We start from the raw sequence: 20,142 nt of genomic DNA, 5'->3' as shown, positions 1-20,142 counted from the left end.
ATCAGGATCGCATCGGGAGACGTTCTATACGTCGTGCAAATGAAAATTAGTTACTGAATTCTAATGCCGGGTACTTTCAAATGTCATCAGTACGGAAAAATAATTTCTTTGGCGACCAATCTTGAACTTTGGTCGCATCAATTCCAAAGTCTATTTGGTAAATTTTATATGTGAAAAATGTGCAAATGTCTGCTGGTAAAAAAAAATATCTTCGGTGCTGCACGAGCTACTGAACTCCAGCGGGTCATGCGCGGGAGTGAGTGTGCCATGTGACTGTCGATTGATCTAGGGAGGGGAAGGAAACACGATAACCACCTTAGTTTTCACCAATAAATACAAACCCTTTGAGAGGAACTTTTATTGAAGTATTTTATTACTTGTGTAATTTTTCATGCTGTTTATCATAGTCTACTAAGTAAGAAGCCTTCAAAATGATGAATTAACGTTTTTTAGTTTTCTAAATCCCGTTAGAATTTTTTATGACATTTGATTCAACAGGTCTGTGTTAAGTAGTTTCGTGAAACACTTCAACTTCATCAGGTTGAAAATAATAACTTCCTGCCAGGAATGATCGGGCGAAGGAGCTGCCAGAACTGTGGCCAGATGGTGGACTGTAGGTGAATCCAAGGTCTGAGTTAGAATTTGAGTTGGATGAGGCGTAGTTGGAAATGTGAATATCGTGTCCTCCACCAAATGTGGGTCCATAGCTAGAACAACTGTATATGGAATAGCTCCTATGATAACTATATTGCCCTTGTTGGGTCAGTTTCACTGGTCCCCAGCTTGGCTTGTTAACCAATGAGAACAAAAAGGCGCTTGAAGTGTACTGGTATCCACATCTAGAAGCTGAATGATTAGTAGATAATTCAAAATGTTATTCAACTGTCGTTTCCTTTTAAGGGAGCAAACACTTATAATCTTTGATTAGCAAACTTTCATCACGTCACTGAGGTTTCCAGAAAGGTCCAAACTTAGATTGGTGCAGGTGCAGGTGCAGTTCCGCCTTATTTAGGTTGTTCCAATCTTTTGCTGAGTGATAACACACTCTCTGTTTACCTCAATTTTTGGTTGCAAGGGTTAGTCTAAGTATGATCCTATTTCTTGTGTTATATTTATGAACGTCCCTGTTGGCTAGTGGCTCCAATGAGTGATCCGTGAGGCCATTAATACACTTATAACCATACTGATATATAGCGATGATAAAATCTACGTTGTTCAAGGTTGAGCCACTTTAATTTTACGAGGGCATAAGTAGCTGACGAATAAAGTGGTCTGTTCAGGAACGAGCCGTTGATTAACTTTAGAAATTACATACTCTACATGATCTGACTACATGAAATCTGAGGACAACAACTCCTCAATACTTAGACCTATTTACGCTGTCAAACTCACAATCAAAAGAAGATAGAGACGATGAGGATATATGAAGTAAAATTCTATTGCTTCCAATCAACCAGGATTTTGTCTTAGAAAGGTTCAAGGCAAGTTTGTTCGCTTTTAGCCACAATGCTACGTTGTTGAAGTCTGCATTCAATTTTCTCTCCAGTTCGCAAGGTTTTTTTTCCGAAGCAGTAAAATAACGGTTTCGTCAGCATATAATGATACCTTGGGGTGTTTAATAGCAGTAGGTAGCTCGTTAATATACACAAGGAACAATAACGGTCCCAAGATGCTTCCTTGTGGAATTCCGAAAGTAACAGGAAGGGCTTTGGATAGTTTATTTTCACAAGAGGTTTGCTGATTCAGATTACTTAGATACTAAGAACACCACTGCAGAGACCGGGGAGACGATTTGGACATCAAGATCCCATGATCGACTGTATCGAACGTCTTTGTAAGATCCAGAAATACAACAACACAAATGTTCCCTTTTTCCAAATTTAACAAGACTTCATCGGCAAAGCCAGAGAATGCAGTGGTTGTTAAACGCTTACAAAGAATATCAAATTGCTTGTTTGAAAGTAAATTATTTGAATCAAGGTATTCGTACAGCTGAGAGGATTACACTCTCTAAGATCTTGCTGAAAGAGCGTAAAATTGAAATAGGGCGATAATTTGTTGGGTTTGTTCCTGATATGAATAAAGCTGTCACTTTAGAACACTTCCATATCCAAGGAAACTTCCCTGTGCGCATAGACAGATTATTTAACTTTGTGATGAAATAACTGAATTCAAGCTTCACTCAAAAGCCTTGTCCTGCTTATGGACAACCGCTTCGCAAATTTCATGTAATTGGAACAATCCACAGTGACCATCAATTGACAATGAAGTATGAGCTACAAATGATATTTTCTCAGCTAAAATCCGTCCCGAAGGAGAATAAGAATTCAAGGCAGAAGCGATTGAACGTGGATTTGTATGATGAACTCCGTCAGCGATCATGCATTGTGGAATCAATGACTTGCTTTTACGAGATTACGCTTCGTTTAAAGCAATCATCGCTTCACATCTGCATTTCAAATTTTCAGAGACGCTAATATAATTTAGAGAATTTTATTCTATATTATCGTGTGCAAAGGATATCATCTTAGGCCACGAGTCATCATCAATATCATTCTAAATATCTCATTTACCCGATTAACGCCGCTTATTAAATTTTTAACGTTTATATTTAGCGCCTGTAGTCATGGGCGGCGTTTATTCGATGGCGGTGCGCGTTTATTTTCAAATCATATTTCTTGACTCATTGACCCAATTGCAGTAAAACATTCGCAAATATCATGTAAAATGGAAATATTTCCACGACCATTTGCCTGAAAATACCGAGAATCGGCCTAGGGGTGGAATATCGAATTTCACCCTGTTTGGCCCTAGGAAGCCCGGAGGAACACAATCCCTGAAATGACATTAGAAGCTTCAGTTGCCTTTCACTTTCTTCAAAATTTAGAAATTTTTAAATTCACCTGCCGTGGTTGAAACTTGGTACAGGTCCTGTTTGAACATATCCCTCGCCTCTTTCGCGCATCGCTCTAGTAACTGATGAGTCAAATAATTCATCTGGCGGCAATTTGTTTTTCACAATTATGCAGAAATAGATGCTCGTTGAAAACGTGAACTTAAAAGGCACTCGAAAGTGAACGGCATGATGAGTGTTTATTACTTCTGAGACACTGTTATAAAACACAGTTCAGTATTCCTGATCTAATATGCCATGGACCCCATTGTACTGTTTTTTTTTTTTGTTTTGTTTTGTTTGAGTGATTGTTTGTTTGTTTGTTTGTTTTTTTTTTCAAGCTAGAAACCAGATGCGCTCGTAGATTTTAATTTAAGCGAGGAGAAAAGGCAAGCAAATTCCATGGGTTATGCACTTACTCCATGATAAGCTGTTGTATCCACCAAATATGTATTTTCCCACACGGACAATGGTCACTGTTGGCCCTTTGCTGTCACACAATGAGTGGAAGGTAGAGGCAGCCCAACCATCCACTGATGCTCTCCAGCAGCGCTTCCAGTAAGAGGACTGGCTCTGCACAACAGGGCTTAACCAACTGCTCAGGGATCCAAGATAATTGTCATCGTTTGCCAATATTGCCGAATATCCCAGGCCTTAAAACAGGAAATAAGTATTATTTCACCGTTGACACCCAATTTTTTTCATTGCCATAACATTTTTACATGTTATTGTGTAAAGAAGATATGGAACACTAACACAACAAAAGCAAACAACTGAACATTAGAGAAATCGATGGTGACGCAGAGCATAAACCACTGAGGCTCCTGAGACAGGAAACTTGTCCACTTCTGCGAAGCGTTATATGAATCAGTACAATAGGAAATGCGGAGAATTTGAACTCGGTTGTCACGTACAGAATACACTTTTCACGTATTCAAAAACAAAATGAAAAACAATCTTATCTTCCATAACTATTTTTTGAGACAGATAAAACGTTCAGAAGAGATTTTGAAATCAGTTCTTTTCCTATCAAAATTTGAAAAGAAAGCCAGAGTTCGGTTAAAATCTCGAGGTACGAACACCAAACTTTCACTTCCCTGCTTTACCGACAGTTTTTTGTAAACTTAACATACTTCCATTCCTAAACTTTTTTGGGTGTAAAGGGCTACAAAAATGCATTTCAAGCTGTTTTTCAACACATCTCACCTGCATAGCTGTGATAACAGTCAAATCCATCTCCAACGTATCCAGCTTTACACTTACACTTGTACGAGCCACATTCATTTGTACACGTGGCCAGCTTGTGACAATAATTCAGATCATGTTGGCATTCATCTAAGTCTAGTAATGGAATAAAATGGAGCAGCGAACAAAGGCTGATAGTTTCGAAAGAAACTGTTTGGGGCTGCGTCGGTGGAAGTAACGCAATAATTTGGATATATGAACAAAGTTGAAATGGTAAATTGGCCACCGTAACGATTATAAAAGCTGACGTTTCGAGCGTTAGCCCTTCGTCGGAGCAGTGAACACTCTTTTAACACCGAAGAAACAAAAAAGGTTAAGTAAGGCCCTCGCACTTAATTACCCATATTACTGACGGAGCGTATTTCCGTAACCTGAACCGATTAGGAGTATCGCTGATATCCATGCCTCCCACTCCCCCTTAAAAGACCTTAGAAAGTTCTGAAGTCAGTTTTCCTGATAGACTGGTGGTTCCTAAAACTACAGCACAGTGGTCCATTCTGAGTCTCACATCAGACCAGTCACCAGTCCACCCCGATAACTATTACACTAAAACATCTGACTGTACAGCTGGACCTCGGAACAAGAGGGTTAAATTTGAGTCTCACAATAGAATCATTGTGTTCTTTGACATGGTTAAGGATACAGTAGACCTTCGCAGGTGTTTTTCGCTAAAAAAAATTGTTACCGCGCTATTTAAAGCGTAACCACCATAAACTATATATCAATGGAAGGGTTATGAAATGTGCTTTCCAGCTTTAACCCAGGGGCTTTTTTCCATTCTACGTGTAACTCTACTCATTATTTCACTAACTGCTACGATATACACGTGAAACTGACAAGCGAAGATGTTTATGCGACTACTACTACCCCGTATGTTCTGCCGCAAAAAAATGACACGGGAGTCATGTGTTGTCACAATACAATTGACTTTTCCCACTTTGGTGGCTAAAAGAATTCAGTTCGAAAAAATGTTTCTGTGAACAAATTGAGTGCATTTCAATATGTTAAAATATATATTTTTTTAAACTGTAGTTGAAATAGTAATGCTTTGTTTGGAGTGTAATAAAAAATATGTTGTCAAAATTTCGCTTGCGAAGGTCTACCGTATCCTTAAGCGAGATACCCAGCTTTCTCAGTAACTCTCCATCAAAAAGTAAGAATTGTTATCAGTGAACTGTCCCGCAAAGAAACGTGGCAAAATGCAAGGACATATGTGATGGACTGACATCTTGTGCGGGAGGGAAAGAATGTTACAAGTTGCTTGACGTGTCCAAAACCAGGATAAGGCCAGACATAACTGGATCAGAACGAAAGTGCCATTGTAAAACATCAGCTGTGTTTGCTCATGAAAAGGACACCTTAAAAACTTCATTCAATATGTTTGACTCACCTTTTTTACAAGTAAACTGATGACAACCACTACACTGCACGTCGTTCCACTCATAGCTGTATTTCACACCAAGTGCGTGCACACAATCTTCTTCTTTGAAGTTATTTGGCTGATTTTTCGTCCAGGCTGTAAAGTTTCCATGTCCACGATCCGCCCAAGTAAAGTCTCCCTCTGTTGATCTGTCATTCAAACCCAACCAGGATTTATCTCCATTATGGCGATGTTGAATGTAAACATTTTCTTCATTGTTGTTGACATCAACAAGGACTGAGTTTTCTTGTCTACATTTTGTGACAGCTGTGGTCCAGTTTGCACAGGTATCACTTGTGTAGTAACAGAATCCATTGAAGTAGCTCCATCCGGGATTGCAGATGTCTGGAAATAAATGTTCGTGATTTAATCTTGTAAAGAGTAACCGAAATTTATTATCCACCTACACTCCGCAGAGTAAAAATAACGCCCAAAACGAGTAAAAGTGTCACACGGTATTTGTACTCCGGAGAACCGGTTAGACAGGTTTTCTCGCATCGAGCAAGCGACGAATTGGATCATCGCCCAGAATACTATTGTCTTTCGTGACATGTACTTGCAGTGCCCATTTAATCAGCGGGCAGCATAATAATTTGCATATCCTGAACCAGTCGGATGTGATTGGTCAGCAGGTAAAGCTTTGGGAATACACGAGTCTCTTTGCAGATTTGAGCTGCTGTCAATCAAACGGTTGGATGCGTAAAGTAAATCCCAAGGTGATATAAAGTGAACAATAACACTAATTAACAATAGCCACGCTCTTAACAAAACGTTTAGCAAATTCGTTTGCAGCGGATTCTTAGAAAGACTGACAGACTCCCGTTGGTTAAAATGTTTTCTGAATTATAAAAATTAGTATCATGAAAATAGAAAAATTTAGAAAATAGTATCGTAAAGAATAGGCGGTTTAAAAAGTGTAAGTCGCGATCAGGCGGTTTTCGAGGGCGAAAGGCCTGCGGTTGCGGACTGACAACAAAGAAACGCCTGATTGAAGGTTATAAAAAGCGGTGCTCAGAAAGCTAGCTAATCTGTGGTCAAGTGAAATTTTATTTTCATTCAATCTTTGTCTTAAATGTGGTTTTGGCGCGCCCCCGTACTAAAGAGAATAAGGAGCGCGAAAAAATGGCCTTTTCACAGTTTTATAGAGAGCGCGATGTGCGGGTCACTCGCTTGAACTTCAAGTTGACACTTGTGTTGTCATACTCCACTAAAAAATTTTGATGGCTAAACAGGGCTTTTCTTCCTTGTTTATCCGTATTGACGGTAGTAAAAGCATATCACACACTTGCACTTCACAATCGCGCTTTTTTTGAAGTTACCAAAAAAAACAGGCGGACAATTTCAATCATTTTTCTAGCGACGGAGAGTCGGAATGGCTGGCGAATATTTATCCAAAAAACACAACAACGCGCCAATTCCGTTCCGCTTCACATACTTCTGTCACGCACTCCCCGTAAATAAATATCCGCGAAGTTCGCCGGCACTGAAATAACAATCTGGGGTTCTGTCCTGGTGTACCGGTTTACAAGGGAATAACCATTGTTCTTTCTTTGTTTAGGAGTTATCGGTTAGCTATTGTGTATTGTTTGGTCTTTTGTATTGGCTCTTGTGAACCGGTACACGAGGACAGAACCCAATTTGGCGTGTTGTACGATAAATAATATATTAGACGTTTTGTCGTGTCCTATCGCTGAGAATTTTTACTAGTTATTTGTATTTTGACGAGGCGGTAGGGCTCGTCAAAATACGGCACAACTCGTAAAAAATACTCAACGATACTCGACAGCAAAACGTCTAATACGATATATGTATTCATATGTGACAAAGCTTACTAAATGATCTGCGTCTCCTCCGTCTAAATATTGATGAAATCTAACCCGCAAAGTTTAGTTGCATACCGACCTGTAAGGACCGCATAACTCACTGACATAGGATCATATCTGGTCCCGTACAGTTCCTTAACACAGATTCTAAATCCAGACACATTCATATTCTGCAAAAAAATTCGAAGTTTATTATTTAAATGAATTCTATATTTCCCTCTCTGTCGAGTTATTGTCCTCTACAACATTTTTCGCAAGGATATTGAAAGCGGGAAAAAATAAAAAGGGTAAAGGCTAATAGTTTGTTTTGGATGATATTTGATAATCAAGCATCTGTTTTCAAGCCGATTCTTTTAAAGTCTACTGTAAAATGCTTTTTACCTCAATCCAAGTAGAAATGCCATTATGAGCTGGTGGCAAGTTTCCACTCGCTGTTGTGCTGTGATTGGCTGATATTTGGACAGATGGCGTCGCATTGTAACTTCGTGTAAAGTGTACAAGCTGTCAGTAAGATGAAAAACAGATACTGAAGGAAATTCTTGAATAACTGTTTCCTTGAGCATCATCATTAATTACTCTAATTTTCTATAACCGCAGGGCTCGACTCAGACTTAGGCTGTACACTTACCTCGCAGTAAGCGTTGTTGTCTTCATCTGTTGGTGGATTCGTATTTGGAAAGTTTACAGAGCCATGCTCAGTGAAGAGTGGCTTGTGCAACTTAGCAAATGCAAACCAGGTCTGTAAAGAACCAGTGCAAAAAACAAAACTTGCTTCTAGTGAGTACCATAACGCAAATTCAATGAGTTAAAATGATTTCACACAGTAAAAGATCTTAAAAGTGAATGAATAAAATTGTAATGGAATGAAACTAAGAGAATTCTAATCTAATTTGAGTACAAATGCAAAGATCCAAGCGTGTTACTGAGGAAAGCCGATACCTTGGTGAGCCTTGAGAAAATAACCCTAATCTCAGAGCTTCATCTATTTTTCAACAGAGATAAAGCACATCACATACCACATAAATGTCCTGATGCTTGCCGTCAAAGTTTTGTAGTTCCCGCAAACAAGCCTTGAACGAGTCCTTGGTTACATCTTCTGTCCAGATCAACGCAGCGTCGTGTTCCTTTCCACTTCTTTGGTGATCAGATGTCACAAGAACAACTGGTGAATCCTTAAACTTGTCCTAAACACATGAAAATAAACATTTTCATCACAAATCTGACTACATTTTAGCAGTTTTTTTAAATTGAGTTTGGTCTGCATTGATCTTTACAAAGTCATCTGAATCATTAGTAATTTGCAGTGGGGTCAAATATTAAAATGATATCAAGTTATAGTGAATTGCTGTCTGCATTGACTTTTTTTTACCGAACGTCTTTTTACTATAATTATCATTATTGTTATGGTTATTATAATAAAAATAAAGCTTATTGTTATTGTCCACGATGTTCGCTTAATTAAGGATATTCTATATACAAGGCTAAAAGTTTAGGAAAAAAATTATTAAAATGTTTAAACCAAACGTTTCCGGCTGTTTGCCATCATTAGGGTTCAAAATAATGACCGTCTGTACATACATATATATCTTATGTGATTCTCGATTGGAAAAGTTTGAAGACATAAGAAATAACTTGTTTGTTCAAACTGGGATGGAATTGTTGGATCATTAGCCCCTCGACGATCCTACGCTCGTGGAATGTTTCTGCTGATGAGAGAACCCGCCAAGTGAAAGAATGTGATGGATTTTCTCGCAAGTTTTTTGTAGGTTCAGAGGTGTGAGCAGGATTTGAATGCTCCGAAATACGTACTGTTAAATTTCTCACAGTTTCGCCAATATAATTAACGCCACAAGGACAATCTCCTTTGTAAAACAACTTTGGATCTGTGAGTATTTTTAAGGCTTTCAATTTGCCTTCTTTGCCACAGGACTACAAAGATTAAATTAAAATTAATGAACTCGTTGAGTTTTGTAACAAACGTCTTACCGAATCTCTCGTTTTTACCGCAAAAAGAAAGCTTGATAAAAACTTTCTTTCGGTCTTCGAAGAGAAAATTCGGAATGATGTTGTCATCTTGCATTGAGTCGTTTAGAAATTCGCTGATTGTATGCGAAACAAAACGCCTGGGATAACCTGCATTGACAAAAGATGTTTTAAGAGTTTCTATGTCCCTGTCAAGATCGGTAGAGATGCGTTTGGCTCTATGGAGTACGCCAGTGATGCAATTCCTTTTCCATTTAGTAGGGACCTCAGATTTCCAATATGTTGGTAGTTTTCCCGGTTTCTTAAAGACGCTGCAATTAAACTTGTTGTTCTAACTAAAGGCAGTATCGAGGAAGTGGTCGACTGAGCATTCAAATCCTGCTCAAACCTCTGAACCTGCAAAACACTTGCGGGAAAATCCATCACATTCTTTCACTTGGCGTGTTCTCTCCTCAGCAGAAACATTTCACAAGCGTAGGATCGTCGAGGGGCTAATGATCCAACAATTCCGCCCCAGTTTGAACAAACAAGTTATTTCTAATGTCTTCAAACTTTTCCCATCGGGAATCACATAAGATATATATGTATGTACAGACGGTCATTATTTTCAACCCTGATGATGGAAAACAGCCATCAACGTTTGGTTTAAACATTTTAATAATTTTTTTCCTTATCTTTTAGCCTTGTATATAGAGTATCCTATTATTGTTATTATTATTATTATCATCATTATTATCATTATAATCATTGTTATGGGCTCCAGGTCCTATCTTGAGCATTGCGTCAACGATAAAGTCGAGGAATGGGTAGAGCAAGTGAAAAAATTGGCTGAGTTTGCTCTGTCGCAGCCCCAGCTGGCTTGCTACCCAGCGTTTGCTTTTGGATTAAAGCTCCGCTGGACGTACTTTATGAGAACTCTGACTGACATAGAGGATCTACTCGGACCTCTGGAGCGTGCAATTGCTGATGCCGAAATTATTATAGATCACAAATGTACACAAGCTGAACGCGAGCTGCTGGCGTTGCCAGCGAAAATGGGAGGCATGGGCCTAATAAATCCGAGTCAAGTAGCAGCCGTAGAGTATGTAGCATTGCCTAATATTACTAGTCCGTTAGCCCAACAAATAGAATCACAGGTACCTGAGCCAACCGACGACAATGAAATACGCCCTGTGTAACAGGAGATGCGCCGAATGAAAAGTAAGTATCTGAAGCAAAAACTTGATGAGGTGCAGAGCTCGATTTCTGAAAAAACTTTGAGAGCTGTTGAACTTGCCACTCAGAAGGTTTCTTCTAGTTCGCTTACTGTTTTGCCAATTAAAACAAAAGTGAGTTTCGAGACGCTCTGAAACTCAGGCAACGACTGAAAAGTTCTTGACACGCCCTCTCTCTGTATTTGCGGGGACATCTTCACTGTGGATCATGCTATGATATGCAAACGGGGCGGATTTATCATCCAACGCCACAATGAAATGAGGGTTTTGGAGGCGGAACTGCTTCGCATGGTGTGCAATGGTATTGAAATCGAACCAGTTTTGCAAGACATCATAAGAGAACAGTTGAATTGGAAGCCAACACTGCCCTAATGCACGACAAGATATAGTTGCTAGGGAATTCTGGGAGAGGCAGAAAGCGGCTTTTCTTGATGTGAGAGTGTGCCATCCAAATGCAGACACCTCTAGAGATATGGATCCAGACCAGATATTCAGGGAGCATGAAAGAGAGAAGAAGCGTCAGCACGCAAGCCGTGTGTTAGAAGTAGAGCAAGCTACATTCACGACATTAGTTTTTTGCATGACAGGTGGAATGGCGGTGGAATGTGAACGATACCATAGTAGACTTGCTAAGCTAGTTGCTACAATGAAGGGCGAAAGCTATGCGACTACCATGTCATGGATCAGGGCAAGAGTGTCCTTTGCGCTGCTGAGATCATCATTACTTTGCTTTTAAGTTAACTCTCCTAGAAACTCGCGAGCCTCGTAAAAGAAGTTTCCAGCCTAGTTTTTTGGTCAGATGTTTTTAAAACTAAGCTATTATCTTGTTTTCTTCTTATATATTTGATTGTTATGTAAATAGGTATGAATTTTATTGCTATTAATAGAGTTATTATTATTATGTGGCAGTTAAAATGTCTGGATGCCAGAACCTATATACACGAAAGCTGGGCGTCTAGGACGTGGCCAGCTAACATGTTTAGAATTTAAATATGTACCCCCCCCCCCACAAGAAAAAAAAAAAAAAAGAAAAACTTATACAAAATGATAAAAAAAAAACTTCTAAAAAAAAAAAAAATTCCTAGTCGCTAGTCCCTAATGTCTTAAAAACTCAACAAAATAAGACATGGCTAAGATGAAGTCTTCAACTCATGACTTTCAAAGATCTTGCAATCTTGAGTGAACTGCTGACTACAGACTTCTGCATTCTACCTAACACTGCTGTACTCCTTTCTGATCCAACAAGCTCCCTGACGCTCTTCTTGAGGTCTTTTAAGTACCCTCCCAGGACATCAATGATTATGTTGTACTGAATGATATTAAAACTCGGGTACTGTCTCTTGAGTTCTAGACGAAGCGGGACGAACTTCATGATCTTCTCCTCATCTTTGTGGTCCCGATTGTCTACCCATGGGCAGCTCACCTCCAGTAGTGTTACCTTCTTGCGCACCTTGTCAACTATCCGACCGTTTATCCTGTTGGCCCTGATTTCCGTTATTATTATTATCATTATTATTATTATTATTATTACTATTATTATTATTGTTACTATTATTATTATTATCAATTAAAAAAATTATTTTTATCAGTATCATTTGTTGTTTTTATCCTCATTTAAGCCAATGAAAGGAGAATGAACCCGGATGTATCAAAGAATTATCTGTATGCAAACAACTATTTAAATAATAAATTACCTTTCGAAACGTCACATCTGCACAATTCGTTCCTGACCACCATTTTGTCATTTTGATTCTTCCCGTCATTCCCTCGGGGGGTGCTCCTTGGTACGCCATCCAATCAATGGTGGCGAAAGGGTTGAAGTTGTTTCCATTCCTCCCAGACTGCATTGCACAGACTGTAAAATTTTGATTGTTGACTTTTTCTGTCCAAAATGTGGGAGCATGATGCACCGTGTGGGAGTCATTCAGGTTCATGTGATTAAGGGTGATCTGTACTTGAACTTCTTTGTTCGGATAGAAGCGGTATGGTGGGAATACCACTATTTTGCAGCTTGAGTCTGACCATTTGGGAACTCGAAAAAGCTTTACCCGACCGTGAATGATTGGAAAGCCTGTAAAGATTGGAAAAGCGAAAGTTCTAAATCAGCTGTGACCAATTTTTTCCTGTTATGCCTAATGCAAGTTTCCGGAGGTTTCAATGTATTTGAAAATCCTAATTTTTGTGTGTGTCTTGTAAATGGAAGACAAAGTTCCTTCTCTTGGTAATAAGGCCTTACCCTCACAGCTGCCAGGATGATATAAGGTATTATTGTCCAGTCCCTTGCAGAAGCTCAATTTGTACAGGCATTCATTGCCATATGTCGTTCCATTTTCCGTGCAGACAGGGTCTTGATACGAAGGGCAGTTGTCGTCACACACACACCGAGCTTCATGGGCACTGAAGGTTTTGCAGACTCCAAATGATGGGCAGAACACATTTAGACAGGGATTAAGATCTGTGAATGTGAAGCAAAATGTTAGTTACCTCAAAATTAAAGAAAGATACCAAAGCAACGACATCAAATGATTGTACTCATATATTCAAGTTGAACCCAAACCTCCAATAACGACGTAGCTAACAGACAGAGGGTCGTGTTTGCTTCCTGTTCCACTCAAGTCTTTGACACAAATCCTCATGGATGTGAGGCTAACTTCCTACACAGAGACCAGAGAGCACAAGTTGAAACAACAGCAGAATAACAATCATAAAATCAGAGCGATCATTTACCTCAACCCAGGCTGATATGATGTTATTTTTGGGTGAGACAAGGCTTTTCATGCTGACTTGAGGGTTGTACAAATGATGCACAGACACAAGGACAACAGGTGAAGCATAAAAGGTTGTGTTGAACAGCACCTCCTGGAAAAATTAAAGAGAGAACAAATTTAAATGAGAGAAAATCTGTATGGTACTACGTAGCTCTGTTTTGAAAACGAACCTTTTTTTTACCTTGAAATAGCTCCTCAAACTTCACAGTAAATGAGACTAGATTACACTCACTTGACAAAAACCATAATTGTCTTCAGCCGTTGGCGGGTTACCGTTCGGAAAATCTGCTTCTCCTGACAGCGTAAAATTAAATTCAGAGCCATTGCCAACAAATGCAAACCAGTCCTGCAATAAATGAATGGCAAGCATGCGTTGCCGTCAGACAAAGTATAAGGTTCTCAGAGTAAAAAAAAAGTAATAGAAAAAAAAGAACCCAGCTAAGTCGCCTTACCCGCTCACCCATAAAAACCACAGGATCATATCTCTTACCACAGTGGTGTCTTGATGTTTCCCATCGAAGGGCAGGAACTCCCGGATGCACACCTCAAAAGTTCTGGAATTTACATTTTCCAGCCAAACATACATAGCGTCATTTGGCTTTGTGTCACGTGTGTACCTAGCTGACACAAACACAGATGGTCTTCCAGGAAAACTCTGCAATGTTTTTGGATAATATATGAATTTATGTCTATGGAGTAAATTCACCTCAGTTCTAATAAAAATCATGCGGCTCGACCACCCAAGGTAAAGGTGTATATTGGATATCTTGTCTTTCATTGGTTGAGAGCGAAAAGCTTGAAATCTTTCCTAATTCCTCTCTTTTTTTACCTTGCAGGGTTTAGACTTTTTAACCCACCACCGAGATGTCCGTGAATACTGAGTGGCCTGTCTGAATGAACATGGAAATCTGTCCCACATGAGGTAGGCGGGCTTCGCTTTGCAAGTTGGTTTCTAGTCTTGCTTACTGGGGTGGAACATGCTAAGAGGGCCTTGACCTGAAAGTTTTGTTTTGTTATTTCGTTATTTCTTCTAACCTCCGAGAAGGTAACTTTGTCGCACTTAGTTTCTGTTGTCCATATTCCATTAAAAGAAACACTACCACGCGTCATTTTTGGATGATCTTGGAAAGCAAACCAGTTAACGACTCCTGTACCATTGGATCCAATGCCTGACTCACGAGCACACACTTCAACGTCACGCGTAGTAACGGACTCAACCCACATAGCTGACGGTGAATGGACGCGTGAAAACGTCTCACCATGGCTGACCGTCACCTGAACATTAACCTGTAATTTCCAATCCAGGACGCACAAGTGATTATCAAAAAAATAATGAGATTCATCTGTACACGCATTTTAAGCGAAATAACTTAACATTATAAAATAACCGACGGATCTTGCTGTTCCATTACTCTTTCCTTCCCCTGAATTGTTTTTTATCTCTTCACACAGCTGCCTTGTTTGATGCTTAGAAGGCAAGTTGAATTTTATTTCTTAAGTGCTAATCTCTGGAACTTGTCAGAGATGTTTCCCCTTTTCAGTTTCCAAGGCTTCAAAGGTGTCTCCTTTGTCTTTTGTTCCCAGTTCCTAATCTCTGGGGTCTCAATTAACAGTGACAAATAAAGAGCGTTGATTACAACGGAATATCTTAAGTCAAGACTAGATCTATTGGGATACTCTTTAGGATATCCATGGAGATGTGATCACAGTTGGCGCTGTGGCAGCCGAACAAGAAGGGGAGCTGAAGAACATAGATAAAACAAGAAGCGTATTTCATCAGGAGGAGAAGTGGTGTGGAATAGATTCAATTGACAAAGACGCGGGATCAATAAAATCGACTCGATCTAGAAATTGATCAAAAATGGAATCGATCAAATGGCAAGAAAAAAATGTTCCCTGAGTTTTGCACTACTGAAGACCTTCTATTACCTCCGGTCAATGTTGGATGGTGCCTCGAAATGCTTCGGATCATAAACCAGTACTTACCGTTCCCGATCCACTGAATGTTTTGGGGAATACAACTGTTGTGCAACGAGGCAGTCGACAGTGTTGAGAAGGTGAACACGCACTGCTACAGCTCCAACCCTGCAGAGTCTGAGAAATGTTCAGCCTGCCAGTTTGGAGGAAGATACCTACAGGTAAGGAGATGAATATTTATCAAAAGAATCAGTTAGCGCACAGCAGAGATAAAGGGGAGGTGTTTTCCTCGTTTTGGGAATTTTGATTTCACCTAGTAGTTCAAATGGAACAAATAACTTGGAACACAGGAACTGATGTGACGAACATGTATATGTGCGCCTCCAGCACAGGACTGTTTAAACGTAGAGCAATTTTCAATTAAATGAGATAGTTAATTGAGGACAGTTCTGCTTTTACTTAACTTCACTCTTGCGTCACCTTGTCAAATGAGCAGATGGAAAACTGAAATCAATCTCGTTTTGGTCGCTCTCATTTTTCCATGCAGCTTAAAAAGCAGTCACTGTTTTTAATTTGAGCGGTTACATGTATCACTTCGCTCCGACGAAGGGCTAACGCTCGAAACGTTAGCTTTTGTAATCATTACGGTGGCTAATTTACCATTTCAACTTTGTTGATAAATCCAAATTATTTCGTTACTCCCACCGACGCAGCCCCAAACAGTTTCTTTCGAAACTATCAGCATTTACATGTATCACTGGCTAATGATGATGTCAACCTTAGTTCTGCCTGACCAACGTTATCAATTCGCTTTTGATATTGCGGCATCTCGAAAACTATTCCATTTTAGTGTTCTTGTATCGCACTCGCGTGACTAGGTCCCTTGATGTGAAGATAAATGGCTTATCCAGCAGATAACGCCGGTGAATTCTTTTTGAGAATGACAACCAGACCTAGCAGTCAGACTGTTAATTGTTTCAGTGTAACATTTTGACCTTATGAGGTGAGCTTACAAGTTGATAATATTCGTGCGGCACAGTTGTGAAGTTTATCTTTTTACTCTAAAATATACACCATATTTTTTTCCATAGAACTAGGGAAGGCTGCTTTTTTTTCAAGAATACTGATGAGGGAAAATTAGTGGGAAGGATATGGTGGCAACTCTAAGGTATTTCAGCTTTAAAGTCTCGCGTAGCCGTGACCATCCAGAGAAAAAACTGACATTAACAAATAATAGAACTTTTATAAAGTACGTATCCACGTCAAGCCTGGGGCCAGTAACTTTCTCTTGAGGAAGATAGGACTGAGCAGCTCTTATTTACCGAATGAAGCGTGTATTTTGGTGTTTCGTAAGATAAAATGGAATAAGATTCAAGCAAATGTCAACGCAATGACCAGTCTCAGCAGAAACTAAAGGGTCAGACATGACATTCCAAACGACTTGACAGGTCAGAACGTTCAACTTGCTCATGACTAAAATCTGCACTTATGGGGCCTACTTACGGTCTTGCTGCGAGCTAATACTTGCAATTGCCCCATGACTTTAATTTACTTTTCTTTAAGCTTGAGGCAGATCAGAGGGAAAGAAACATCTATGAAATCGCTTGACGGTACATAACTGCACGATTTACAAAAGAAGTAATCAATACGTATAATGCACGATCCTCGCAGTAGATATTGCTATTTAAGCAATAGCGAAAATCAGACTTGAAAAAAATCAGACCCGTACGGGACTCGAACCACTGACCTCTGCGATACTAGTGCAGCGCTCTACCAATTGAGCTAACAAGCGAACTGGGAGCAGGCCGTTAAGTTGATTCGTAATAAACCCGTGAAAGTGATAAATCAGATACAATGAAATATATGAAGGTCATATATTTTGAACTGCGGTATTAGATACGTATAATGCACGATCCTCGCAGTAGATAGTGCTATTTAAGCACAAATATATGAACTTCATATATTTCATTGTATCAGAAGTAATCAAAGTAATTTTTCATGCCGAGGCCTATCTTTTAATGAAAACGGTTCAGTTTTAGACGAGGAAGTAGTATAACATGACCAATTCTACTTTATTGTAACTTTCAAGGGTTTTTAATTAAGTCCAATCATTTATGACATAACGAAAGACATTTCAAAATGGATGATGAGAAATTTCGATGCCTACTGGCAAAAACATTCTAAAGCAACTTTTATGATGAGGTTATAAACATGGGCTTCCCTTAATTTTCTGATAGCGATCCTGCCCGAAACAACAATTAAGGCTTTTCGGCCTCAGTACACAGAAAATCAAACTTAGACAAGGTTTGACGAATAGAATAATGATCATAACAGACTATGTACTAGGAAACACGATTTTCCTTTCCCAAATTACTCCCTAACTTGAAAAGATGAATTTATCATCAAAAGAAATGGCTTCGCTTTTGCCAACTTTTGTTATAACTAGCAAAGTTTGATGACTCAAAGTTGAGATATGAGCGGAAATATTTTTGTTCCACTGCAGTTACTTCTTCCCAAAATTTGTGGATGAAGTAGCACAAAAGGTATTTCGAGGAGCTTAACATTACACTGGGATCAACAGTGAGGTCTGCCTTAAAAACCCAAACGAAGGTCGAGGAAGAAAGACTTAATCAATTTTAAGCCTTAGTTCATTAGACAATAAAATATAAATTTCTCTGCCATAATTTTCTAAATTACTTCTAGGGTTCCAGATGCAATTTTGCTTTCGTAACTGATAGTATTTTCAGTGGTAATGCAGTTTTACCTTTCACGGCCAATAATAGATTTCCATGGATGAAAACGGTCAGCACCAGCAGAGTTGGACGACTCATCCTCACAGACTAAACCTCTACCAAATGACTGTGATCTGTATCTGTCAAGTGTGTTTTATATTTCAATAAAGAAAGTCTCTTGCATAAGTGTTTAGATCAGTGTTTTTGTTGGCTTATATAGACTAATACTTAAACAACGTATCGTAGGGAAAATACGCTTGCGAGGAATATTTCACTGGTGACCTTACAAGTTGATATTCTTCGTGCAGCACAGTTGTGGAGTTTATCTGTTTACTCTAATATATACACCATATTTTTTTCCATAGACACTAGGGGAGGTTGCTTTTTTTTCATGAATATTGATCAAGGAAAATTAGTGGGAAAGATATGGTGGCAACTCTAAGGTATTTCAGCTTTAAAGTCTCGCGTAACCGTGACCATCTAGAAAAAAAACTGACCTAAGCAAATAATAGAACTTTTATAACGTAGGTATCCATGCCAAGCCTGGGAGAAAGTAACATTTTCTTAAGGAAGATTTGACTGAGCAGCTTTCATTTACCGAATGAAGTGTGTATTTTGGTGTTACGTAAGATAAAATAGAGTAAGATTCAAGCAAATGTCAATTCAATGATCACTCTGAGCAGAAAATAAAGGGTCAGACATGACATTCCTTACGACTTGACAGGTCAGAATGTTCATAACTTGCTCATGACTGATGTGCACTTATGGGGCCTACTTATGCTCTTGCTGCGAGCTTGTACTTAATTGCCACGTGGCTATAATTTATTTTTGTTTAAGCTTGAGGCTGAGGGCAGGAAACATCTCTTAACATCGCTGGACGGTACACAACTGCATGATTTACAAAATGAAGTATAATCAAAGTATTTTTTTATGTCGAGACCTACATTTCTATGAAAACAGTTTTTAGACGAGGAAGTGGTATAACATGACCAATGCTACTTTAAAAGAAGGTAAGTGGTGGTTATCTAGCTTTTTAATTCTTTGTTGTAACTCTCAAGGGCTTTTAATTAAGTCGAAACAATGATTACACAAGGAAAGACATTTCAGAATGGATGATGAGACATTTCGAGCCCTGTTAGCAAAAACATTCCAAAGGAACGTTTATGACGAAGTTATAAACATGGGCTTCCCTTAAATCTCTGATAGCGATCCTATCCGAATCAACAATTAAGGCTTTCCGGCCTCAGTACAAAGAAAATTAAACCTAGAGAAGGTCTGACGAATAGAATAATGATCATAACAGACTGTGTAGGAAACACAATTTTCCTCTCCCACATTACTACCTAACTTCAAAACATGAATTTATCATCAGGAGAAATGACTTTACGTTTGCCAACTTTTTTTATAACCAGCAAAGTTTGACGACGCAAGATTTAAAGTTGATACATAGGCGAAATTATTTTTTTCTCTACTGCAGTTTTTTCCAAAATTTGTGGGTGAAGTAGCACAAAAGGTATTTCAAGAAACTTGACATTATATTGAGATCACCAGTGAGGTCTGCCTGAAAAACCCAAACGAAGACTGAAGAAGAAAGACTTAATCAATTTGAAGCCCGGCTTAGTTCGTTAGACAATAAAATATAAATTTCTTTGCCATAATTTTCTAAGTTGCTTCCAGGGTTCCAGATGCAATTTTGCTTTTCGTAACTGATAGTATTTGCAGTGGTAATGCAGTTTTACCTTTCACGGCCAATAATAGATTTCCATGGATGAAAACGGTCAGCACCAGCAGAGTTGGACGACTCATCCTCACAGACTAAACCTCTACCAAATGACTGTGATCTGTATCTGTCAAGTGTGTTTTATAGTTCAATATAAAAAGTCTCTTGCCTAAGTGCTTGGATCAATGTTGTTGTTGGCTCAAATATTCTACTACTTAAGCAACGTATCATAGGGAAAATACGCTTACGATGAATATTATTTCACAGCCGATATCATTTCACCTGTCGCAATATTTTCACCTCTGAATGTTTGATTTTGACCAAGAGGCCAATGACAACACCTAACGGCATGATACACATCGCTGCATGATTCACACAGTACATTTATCCGTAGATTACTAAGCTATTTTTTCTGCCTATTCACAGA

The 20,142-nt window shown here is 39.0% G+C and overlaps 1 protein-coding gene and 1 long non-coding RNA gene across 2 annotated transcripts; one reads left to right on the top strand and one right to left on the bottom strand.

Annotated features, from left to right (window-relative positions):
* Positions 1–343: 343 nt before the first annotated feature.
* Positions 344–18,183, bottom strand: LOC148740560 (uncharacterized). The gene is made up of 17 exons (XM_088748637.1): positions 18,028–18,183; positions 15,333–15,478; positions 14,382–14,633; positions 13,837–14,001; positions 13,579–13,692; positions 13,306–13,437; positions 13,136–13,232; positions 12,815–13,033; positions 12,273–12,649; positions 8,398–8,565; positions 8,010–8,120; positions 7,763–7,882; positions 7,461–7,551; positions 5,529–5,903; positions 4,100–4,234; positions 3,313–3,546; positions 344–846 (listed from the first exon to the last, which is right to left on the bottom strand). Exons 1-17 carry the CDS (start codon positions 18,092–18,094, stop codon positions 506–508), a joined length of 3,144 nt encoding a protein of 1,047 aa, XP_088604763.1. The 5' UTR covers positions 18,095–18,183; the 3' UTR covers positions 344–505.
* Positions 17,774–18,181, top strand: LOC148740561 (uncharacterized). The gene is made up of 2 exons (XR_015996595.1): positions 17,774–17,806; positions 17,967–18,181. It is a non-coding gene; the product is annotated as an uncharacterized LOC148740561 (long non-coding RNA).
* Positions 18,184–20,142: the final 1,959 nt, after the last annotated feature.

This window comes from Stylophora pistillata, chromosome 2, assembly GCF_964205215.1.
Source record: "Stylophora pistillata chromosome 2, jaStyPist1.2, whole genome shotgun sequence".
Taxonomy (NCBI): domain Eukaryota; kingdom Metazoa; phylum Cnidaria; class Anthozoa; order Scleractinia; family Pocilloporidae; genus Stylophora; species Stylophora pistillata.
This window is presented reverse-complemented; position numbering and strand designations above follow the sequence as displayed.

Bases quoted from the DNA above. Each gene is read 5' to 3' on its own strand.
- LOC148740560 (XM_088748637.1), bottom strand. From the start codon at position 18,094: ATGAGTCGTCCAACTCTGCTGGTGCTGACCGTTTTCATCCATGGAAAT. The intron at 7,883-8,009 runs GTAAGTGTACAG...TCTTACTGACAG, and splicing joins ACAACAACGCTTACTGCGAG to CTTGTACACTTTACACGAAG. The intron at 847-3,312 runs GTAAGTGCATAA...CTAATCATTCAG, and splicing joins ATACAACAGCTTATCATGGA to CTTCTAGATGTGGATACCAG.